General features: G+C 33.7%; 1 protein-coding gene across 1 annotated transcript in view; it reads right to left on the minus strand.

Moving 5' to 3' along the window:
- LOC147079654 (forkhead box protein F1-B-like) overlaps positions 1 to 10,676 on the minus strand; it is a 50,773-nt gene extending 40,097 nt beyond the window's left edge. Inside the window, exon 1 of the mRNA XM_085961251.1 lies at positions 9,854 to 10,676. Within this exon, the coding sequence (XP_085817377.1) occupies positions 9,854 to 10,676 (823 nt within the window). The remainder of the gene's footprint in view (positions 1 to 9,853) is intronic.
- Positions 10,677 to 11,221: the final 545 nt, after the last annotated feature.

The following is an 11,221-nucleotide window of genomic DNA, read 5'->3' on the forward strand; positions in this document are numbered from 1 at the left end:
ATTTTTACAAATAATTTGTATAATTATTATATATTGATAATTTCAACTAAAGCCCTCAAAAAAATATGCGCGGCTGCAGGAAAAGCTTCTTCAATTCAACACTAATTGTAATAAGTAATAATAATAATAATAATTGACCATTTGTGACAGATGCTTTCATTTCGAAATATTATCAGTACCTATGTAAATTTATCGAGACAATTTCATAAATGGGTATGTTTTTTAATGAATTGTAATTGTGAATGTAATTTATTGTTATTTCACTTCACCTATGTGGATTCAGTCAATATTTTTCATTTTATCAGCACGTAACTTATAGACTCAATTGAATAGGAAATACAGTACAAACTTAAATTCATCGTCAAAAACGTAAACGAGTGTGGTTCCTAATACCGAAAATGTCGGTATTTGGAATTTTAAAACCGGTATTCCGGTATTAATAAATACTAGAATACCGGGTTTGAAATACCGGTATTGCAATCCCTATAACCTAATCACTTTACAACAACTTACTGCCAACCAATTCTTGGTACATAATACATAGTATGTACCTACATGATACCTACATATTCTACATACCTATTATTATTTTTTTATTAATAATTAACTATCTTTCAGGACAGATTTTTTTTCATTTTCAATGTACAATCAACAACAACAAAATATATCCTTCACTGACATACAAACGAAAAAAAAGTTTATTGAGGACATGAACATTAATTAAATACAATATTTGAAGAAGTGTCTTCAAAAAATATTTTAACATGGAGAACGCTACAGAAACATGATTTTGATTACTGATCCAAAAGCAATCCTCATCAATGGCACTCAAATCGAGCGAGTCAACAACTACGTCTAACTTGAACAACATACGTCAATTATTATTGATGGCCGTATTATGCAAGTGTATGTTGGACATAACGCGAAAAGATCGCAAAATAAACCAATGCATAAAGAAGCAGACAAGGGTACGCGATGTGATAGAGGTTTCTAAGCAGATGACGTGGCAATGGGCTGGAATGTCGCTCGGCGAGTGGAAAACCGCAAGGGGCATTAAACGCCCACAGGGATGGCAAAGAACTAAGGATCGAAGATTGGAGAGAGCTAGGGGAGGCCTTCATCCAGCAGTGGATCGATACCGGTTTATGATTGTCTTTAAGAAAATATGTTTTGATTCAATTGAGAATGTTCTATTGAAGCGGACGACGCCGGTTCTGATTAATTTCAAAATATGTGTTTGTATTTTGTATTGTGTCTCATTTTTTTTTATTAATGATTATAGCATATTTCCTGAAGACTTCTCAACCATAAATACAACAGAACGTAGCTACACAAAAATATTAAATGGTTTTCCTTGTCACGGAAAACTTTTTATATCGCTGTAATATTGAAATGTGAAAATGGGCGGCAATTCAATGATACCTACTTAAATGAATGAAAATGCTATTTTAAACATAGAATTGCTTTGACTTCAATTGTCAATGAATTACTTCAATTCTATTATTGTTTTTTGTTGATTACTAACCTAACATAACTCAATGTAATATCATAATTCTAAAGCTAAATGATAAAACATCGAAGAAAAATTCTAACTTAATAATAATTATATTGTCGAATAATTCTTTTCAATAAAAACATCCAAATACAACTACTTTATGGAAAAATGTTGGAATGTTCTATTTGAAGTTACAAAAAAGGATTTTCAACTTTGTGCGTGCTATAATAAATGCCAACACTTTTTTTTTAATGTGCAGATATTTAGATATATCTACTTACTTATATGAAAATTATCAAATGTTTTAAATAAGTAGGTGCGTACCTCAGTGGCGAAGGGTGGAGGTAGGCTGTTAGGATTTGACATAAATACTGCACATTAAACTTTAGGAGTAACGAAGAGATAAGAGAACGCACCAAGCAGCCTCTCATCACGCTGAGAGTCACGTGTCACTGCCACGTGCTGCGGATGCCAGAAGATAACTTCAACCTGGTTTGCCTGTTATTCAAGCCGAACGGATCTATAGAGTGTATATGGCGGAGCTACGGGATACTGGTTTTCCCTGGAACGATGCAAGAAGACTGGGCGAGCGACAAGGATTCTTAGAGGCGCCGGGTGGTGTCCATACGCTCCAACTGAGGGGCGGATAATATGGCCGAAGATTTATTTGTTTTCATTGAACTAAGAAAACAATTATTCACATGTGATGCAGGTTAGTTTTTAAAATTCAATTAAACCCTGCCTAAATCAAACCATGAATTAGCATAGGGTGATAAAATGGTGCACATTTTTACAGTATTATTTATTTGTTTTCGTTGAAGAAAGAATGTTGAATTACAAATGGCGATGGTTAGTTTTTTTTAAGTTCGTTAAGTCCTGCCTATTCCAAACCATAATCGATAAAAAATATTCTTCTATCTATAACTAAAATTATGTATTGTTCAATGGCATAATTATATAATCTACTATGGTTTGGATTAGGCAGGGTTTAATTGAATTTTAAAAACTAACAAATACTCTCTAGATACACATTGTAGTATTAATTCAATGAAAACAAATGCGTTTGACTGAGTAAGTTTAGTATACACAATTTATGTCTATTCTTAATAGCCTACCTCCACTCTTCGCCACTGTATGTGTCCTCACAGTGAATCGAGTCCGGAGCTCCCGGATGAAAGGCCAGCGCCTTACGCACTACACCACGAGAGCCGCCATGTGCATATATTTACATATTCCTACTAGTACTTACTTATATGGAAATTATTAAATGTTTTAAAAAAAAAAGTAGGTATGTACCTATCCCAATAAAAGGCTAAAACAAAAAATCGTCAACAGAGTAATATTTTTATACATCTTTTGAGAAATAGGATGAAACAAACAAAAGTTTCGAGTCAATTTATTTTCAATTTTTTTTTTAAACTTATTGTGGACATTACAAATTATAAGTTTAAGACGTTCACAACATGACATTTAGAAACAAAGATATATAAATATAACAGTATTACATAAAAAAAGAGATATATCAGTATATAAATTAGATAGGTACAAGGAAGTACACCGGATGAGTTAAGCAGACCCTATTTTAAGAATTTATAAAACAACATCCACCTAAACTCATTCTCACGTAGGTGGAATATATCAACGCCCGAAGCAATTTCGTTGACCATAGTTATCGCTCTCCCAATTGGCATTACCAGTGGCAGGTTGGTTCTGCACCTTGGGAGAATAAGCAACTGATGGTCTCTATTTCTAAGATAGTTATCAGGGACACACAGGTCAACACTGCCCAGAATGGCAGAGTTCTCATTTATACCTCGTATAAGTCGAAAAAAATCATCGCATCATCGCAAATCATCGAGTCATCGCATAATATAACAACCGATTCATACGCACTGATTGATTTAGATACCCCCCAAACAGCAGCGACTCTTTTTTTGCAGCGATTTAGTATTTGGCAACTAGCTTCCATGAATTTGTATTCTTTGGGTAATGTTTTACACTCAATTTATGAGAATTAGGTAGATACCAGTGGCAACGGGTGGAGGTAGGCTGTTGAGATTCGACATTAATAGTGCACATTAAACTTTGTCAGTCATACTTAGTTGTTTTCATTGTACCTACTAAGGATATAATTTGAAAATAGTGCTGGTTAGTTTTTGAAATTAAATTAAACCCTACCTAAATCCAACCATAATACTTTAAGTATTATACTATAAGCGATCAGACAAAAATAGTGCACATTTTTTCAGACATAATTATTTGTTTCCGTTGAATTAAGAATATGTACATATTATGACATATGGTGAAGGTTAATTTTTAAAAATTCGTTAAACTACTGCCTATATCAAACCATAATCGATAAAAAATATTATTCTATCTATAAAATATCAAAAAGTATCTACTTAATGTCTTAATGGCATAATTTTAAATATTTTACAGGTAAACGAATAATTTTTGACTATTATCTACTATGGCATGATTAGGCAGGGTTTAATTGAATATTAAAAACTAACACCATTTACACAATATAGTCTAACTCATGGCCCCCCAAAGAGGGGGGCTGACAGGGCTCTAGCCTGGGGCCCGGGCTTAGAAGGGGCCCGGCGTGGCGAGTCGACCAGATACGTAACATAAACACACATCACAAATTTGCTTTAATAGTGAAAAATGTCGCCTGCGCCGCTATTTTACTTCAATATTGTTATTATATTAAAATATATGGTTGTGTGATACAATTTTTCATTGTGAGTCGATACTCGACAACTCCATAATTCAAATGGATGTAGGTATTAAAAATATACCCTAATTTTACTGAATATACCATTTAGAAAACACTACTGTAAAGAGTCACACCGACTTTACCCTTAGCGATAGATAGGGGGGCCGCCAAAGATCCTAGCCTGGGGGCCGGCTTCAGGATGTGGGGGCCATGGTCTCACTACCTATATAGCAAACAAATACGTTTGACTGATAAAGTTTAGTGTGCACTATTTATGTCGGATCTTAACAGCCTACCTTCGCCCTTCGCCACTGGTTTTACTGCATATTTTTTTCAGTTAATCTGGTTTCAATCTTGAATCCAAATGATATAAGTGATATTCGTAAATATTGGTGAGTAGAATTTCGGCTAGCAAATACTTACATAAAACGACTGATATCTTATATAAATATTTAAAAAATATATATATATATATGAAGTATAGATACAATACCAATTCAACTTGAAAATTTATGAATTGCAACCAACTAATTAATTAGTTTAATTGGAGAATAACTCACTTATTTATGCTTTTATATAATCATGAGTCGCGCATACCTATACAAAACTTGACAGCAAATATTTTAATTTATTTTAAATGCGTCCTTTCCTTCAGCCAATAAAATTTCAAAGACTTTTTGATTTTCGTGAAAATCTTTAGTATGTACCTAATATTGATATTGTAAACACTATGCCATAATATATATAATATGTAGTAATACCATAATAGTCAGCATAAGTGCATACCTACATCATGTCATTTTCTTTTCCATAAACATGCATTTAGGGCGATACGGGTCTGGTAAATGAAGTTAAAAAGTTAAAAAAAATAACTTCTGAACTTTCAATTTTCTACATTATTTGTACACGGGCATAAATCAGAGCACGCAATCTAAAATCATCCGGAACTCGGTAAGATAAGATTTGTGGACCTCCTGGTAATTTGTTTAATATGTTGGTGGAGTGCCTTCGACACTTCAAAATTAGGTCGGACTACAACCACTTGAAGCGTCAAAACTCACTTACTTAAGAAGCTGACTTGAAACTGTAAACGTGAATCATTAACATTATCATACCTTTGGAATTTGTTAACTGTATTTGGATATTTTTATTAAATACAATTATTAAATTTCTGCAATTCTTTAAAAGCCGTGGAACTTTCTCGCGGAGCTTTTTGATAAATTAAATTATGTATTTAAAAATTTCTGTCAATGGTTTTCAATATCGTGCTAGACAGTTGCGTAATTAAAATTTGAATCAGAAACTTATGAAAAATGTTTCGAAAGTAATTTTCTGTGATTGAAAATGATTGTTTAGTTTTTTTTTATGAAAATTGAGTTTCTTTACGACCAGGGTGCACAAAATTTTTGGGAACTGGCTTATCTAACTGAGTGTGGTATAATAGGCTATCGATGTTGACTGTGAAAAAATATGAGATAAACTTAAACACGTGTTAAAGAATATGTTATTTTTAATAGTTACGTCTGTATATTAATAACATGAATTAAAGATTATCATGTAAATGTAACGTATATTTAATATTGAGAGCGCTCGGCATGCTTTATTATATTTGGGTTTTATGTCCTGACCGTAATAAAATACCCTGCTTCAAAACATTGGTCTATCTATGCCCTATGGCGATGGCTTTTAGATTTATATTTAATCTGTTTTGTGTTTACGACTAGGTATAAGCATGAACCGCGATTTGGAATAACTCAGTTTTACATTAACTTAAAAAAAAATATATTAAATTCTACAATTTTAGTCGACAGCTATGTTGGTTGTACCTTGTACCTAATTGTACAAACTATTCGAATAAAGTATTATGAAATACAATGTTATGTCAAAGACTTTTTATTGAGTTTTTTTTATTGTTAAATAGGTACTTTTATCTGTTTTATATTTCCTTAAGTACTTATGAGTACCTTTGAGAAAGTTCATTTCTTATCACATACTTACTATGCATAGCTATACTTATATAAATAGTGCGCTCATACGTAAAAATACGACATGAAAATATTTCCCAGCCAGTACAAATCGAATCACAGCACGTCATGCAGTTATGGCCAGTGTAATGCCCTCCAGGGGTCGGCATAAGCGGCTCGAGAGCCGCATGCGGCTCTTTGCATATACGTTTGCGGCTCTTCAGACATAAACTCCTATTTCACCTTATCTCAAGCAACCTTATAAGTTATGAGTTTATGAAATAGAGAAAATGAAGAACAGAAAAACAAGGAACTGTGGAGCAACAAATTCACAGATCCGACTATCCGCTTGGAAGAACTCAAAAGAGAAAAATCGAATTTGATTTCCCTCAGAGGACAGCTATAAAACAGCTGCATAAAATAGAAACAATAATAGGTATTTGATCCATGGAATAGTTTGCCTGAAACATATGACGCGTTAAAAAAACTAGCATTCAGTATTCTCACAATCTTTGGCGCTACATATATGCGAACAAACATTCTCATCTATGAACCAAATAAAAAAAACTTAGAAGCAGAATAACAGATGAAAATTTACAATCATGCATTCAATTATAAATAAGTAGTTATTCGCCAGATATGGTAAAGTTATCAAAAGCGATGCATGGACGCCTTTCTATATTTTTTTTAATAAAAAATCTTGAACTTTTTCCCCCTAAAAATATGTGGCTCTCTGGTACCTTTGTTATCCTGTTTCCTTGACAATTTGGCTCTTCTCACTTGACAAACTGCCGACCCCTGCAACCAACCTAACTTCTGTTCTACGGAAGATAGGCGACAATAACTATGTTGTTCACTAGTTCAATTAAGTATCTACCTAAGTTACTAAGTGTCTTATTAAAAGGTAGATTATCAACCAATACAATGATAAAGACCGCGTGTTAGAACTGAGCCAGCAAACAAATTGAGAAAAAGTAATAATTGACAGCAGAATTATTGTATTAATGTGTGGCCCACGGTAGAATAATGAACAAAATTATGTGAGTATCTACCAACCAGGTCTAGGGAATCCAATCCCGGGATCCCGAATCCCGGGATCCCGGGATCCCGAGCTATTTTCGATACCTATGAATCCCGGGATTGATAAACATAATCCCGGGATTTCGGGATTGATTTTTTTTATCAATTTTTATGGAAAATATAACAGAAAAAAATACTTTTAATACAAAATAACTACATTAGAAATAAACTGAGTTTGAATGAAGTTTGATGTGTAGGTTGCCGATTCATTTTATTTTTTCACATAGATTATTAAAAATGAGAAAGATTGGTAAAAAAACAATGCTTCGCACTTTTAACAAAGTAATTCCACCATGATATCATACGTTTTACGGCAGTTTCATATTTGGCTGACTAATTAGATTTATGAAGCGGAAAGGCCATAAGTACGCCATGATTATTTGCTTTATTATTTTAAATCTCGCTGATCTATTCATTATGTCTTTACTATCAGAAATAGCAATCTCATATTAAATTCACATTATTATTTATATTATAATATTATTTACTCCATTAAACTTGTGTATTTCCAAGATTTAACGTATACAATATTAACAATAAATGTCTTAAATAGTATAAATTATACTAGATTTATTTTTGACCGATTTTATCAATGTTATTTGTAAATATAAAAATTTTATATTAACAATGGAAAAAAATCCCAATCCCGGGACCAGTCCCGGGATCCCGGGATTGTCAAATTGTAATCTCGAAATCCCGGGATCAGAATTTTGGCTCGGGATTGGATTCCCTAACCAGGTCAAATCCCATGCATACATTATGTTTTAGTTAATTTATAATATAATCGATATTTCAATTATCATTATGAACTCGAACAACATATTATTTTCTAGATCGTATATCTAAATATATGTATATGCATAATGTACTTATCTAATTATTTTTTACGGAGAATTCTATTTATCTGCCTAATGTTTCTGATTTCGATTCTGTAGGCAATTCACTGGCGAAGGATGGAGGTAAGCTATTAACATCCGACATAACTAGCGTACACTCAACTTTGTCAGTCAAACGTATTTGTTTTCATTAAACTAAGACTAGGTATAATGTGCAGACAGTGTTGGTTAGTTTTTAAAATGAATTAAATCCTGCGTGTACCAACCCATAATAGGTAATAGTCAGAAATAGTAGTCTATCTCTAAAATATCTAAATTTATACAATTAAATCATACATAGTTTTACATTTTTTATAGGTATAGAAGAATATTTTTTATCCATTATGGTTCGGTTAGGCAGGGTTTATGAATTTTAAAAAACTAACCAACACCAACTGTAATAAACATGCATTCTTAATTCAACGAAAACAAATACCTAAGTATGACTGAAAAAGTGTTCACTATTTTTATCTAATCGCCCATAGCATACCTAAATCGTATGGTTTGGTTTAGGCAGCAATTTAATGTACGCTATTTATGTCGGATCTTAACGGCCTACCTCCACCTTTCCTCAATGGTAGGTATATACCAACACAAAGTATATACCTAATTCAGAGAATTCTCACGCAATTCACACATTTTTTTAATAAGACGACATTACGAAATATGTGATATAAATGAATGCGTATTTTTAATACTTAACCTTAATGGAAAAATATTGTACTCATATACGAATAAATCAAAAATTGATAAAACATTTATTATACATATAATAATATGTAGGTATAACAAATAAATAGATGTTTTTGATTTTAACATGTAAGCTTTTTGGTAGCTTAGTTTAATTTAATTAATAGTTTAACAGTATTTTAAATTAGTTAATTTATGTTTTACACAGTGTCAGATAAATTTAATACAAAATGTATGCAAATACATAACAGACTATGTAGGCTTGTGATTCATGGATATTAATTATTTCATAATATTTTCATTCTGTCATAATCGCAGGTCAACGGGAAATAATTAACCGCGTAAGACAATTTTATTAAGCGCAGGCGGGAAAACGAAAGTTAGGTAAGTATTTTTATTATGTTATTTTTACTATTTTAAAATATACATTTAATTGCGTAATGTTACCCTGGATAATAAAGAAAACTCGATTAGTGTAAAGAGAGAAAATACCTATGTAATTTTACAAAATATGTTAATATGATCTAAATATCCAAAACTCACTAAAAATGGTACAAATTGAAAAGATAAGCACATAGATATCTAGATATTTTTTCTATTTTAGATTCCACTGAGTCAATGAAATAATAAAATTAATATTGAAACTTATTATTTACATAGATACATATAGAAAGTCGTTTAGGTGCTTACCAAAAATAAATATGTCTCAAATATTAAATATTCTACAAGAGACATCCAAATACTTTATGATTATGAAACGTTATTTCTGTCGAACAAAATTAAATACCTAGGTACCTACCTACTACATCACTATTATTGTTATTATTATTATTATTATTATTATTATGGACTGTCTACGTACCTACCAAACTACCAAATTATTAATTTTCTTCAATATTGCAAAGAGTAATAATCTTAGTAGGTAGGTATATGTGTGCAATTGTCTACGTGGTCAATATTGTCGTGGTACGTAATCATCTACTAGGTAAGTAGGTAAGTACTATAAATAATAAATAATAGTATGTATTACCTTGATCACTAGCCATATTGTAGTGATAGTCAGAATATACGTCTAGGTGTCCTTGGGAGTGGGGGTGAGGTGGCGTAGTCCCTCGCTGAGGCTGAGCCTGTTCCAGCAGGGGGCTCAGCGGAGGCTTCATGTAGGTGGGCACGGAGCACCCGCCAACCCACTCGCGATCGCAAACTTGTCCATAAATCCCCATCGTAGAAGATGCACTTCCGTAATCATACGCCGAGCTAGGCAAATAATGCATTATTTGGTTTTGTTGCGTAGGATAAGAGCAGGCCTGATATTCTTGCGGAGCCGGCTGATGATTGATCTCATACAAAGGTCCCTGCGGGGGAATGGAGGTTAACATTGTTGGAGAGTTCGGCAAAGGATTTCCAAAATACCCGCCGGTACTTCCATACTGCGGTTTCAGCGATTGACATTTTCGTCGAAATCCGCGCGGTCTTCGTCTGTATGAACCTTCTTCGAACATGAACTCTGAACCAGGATCTATCGTCCAAAAGTGACCTTTTCCTGGCCTGCCTAATCCTTTCGGTAACTTTATGAAACATTCATTCAAGGAAAGGTTGTGTCTGACGGAGTTTTTCCACCCTTGGTAGGTTCCCCTAAAAAATTGAAATTTCTGCTGCAGAAACGTGTATATTTCACTCAGCGTCAGTCGCTTGGTAGGAGAGTTTTGTATAGCCATGACTATAAGAGCTATGTAGGATAAGGGTGGTTTTTCATGTCGCCGCGTCCCCGAAGCGCCCTTCTTGATAGAATCGGCGTCCGTCACGCGGGCGGGTAGCCCACCGCCAGTCGAATGTTCCTCGTTCTTCATCATATCGGATTAAACGATGACGCGGCAAATTGTAAATAAAAGCACACGTCGAAGGGGTTCAGAAGCTCTCTATCCGACACGAATATGCATTGTTAGCGTGGAACCGAATTATAAACATTTACATTCGGTCGACCGAATCTCTCGCACTCTGAATAATTATTTAATTACAAAAACGGACTTATCCGTAAACAAATATAAACATTGAAGTAGCCACGGCGAGTTTATAAACCGCTGAGCATACACAATCTGCGGGATTTTTAATAGTACTATCCCGTATATAAAAATATCGGTCGCCTTCGACTGGCTGTCGTTCGTCTCGCTCGGAAGAAAAGAGCGTCTATATAATGATGCTGGACGGCGAGGATCCGTATCCAGGGCGGGGAGAGGCAGCTCGCGAATGGCGGACGGGCAGGATGGGCGGAGTCGTAAGTCTTCTCAGATGAGCCATATTAGCTCAAAAGCTCGGCTATTAAAGCTCCCAGCCTATCATTTATTTATTCCGCGGATCCAAATTCAAAAGCACAATCCCCCTAAATTGGTCAATAGTT

Source organism: Rhyacophila brunnea, unplaced genomic scaffold (genome assembly GCF_057557595.1).
Source record: "Rhyacophila brunnea isolate RB1 unplaced genomic scaffold, BYU_Rbru_1.0 scaffold_1, whole genome shotgun sequence".
Classification (NCBI taxonomy): domain Eukaryota; kingdom Metazoa; phylum Arthropoda; class Insecta; order Trichoptera; family Rhyacophilidae; genus Rhyacophila; species Rhyacophila brunnea.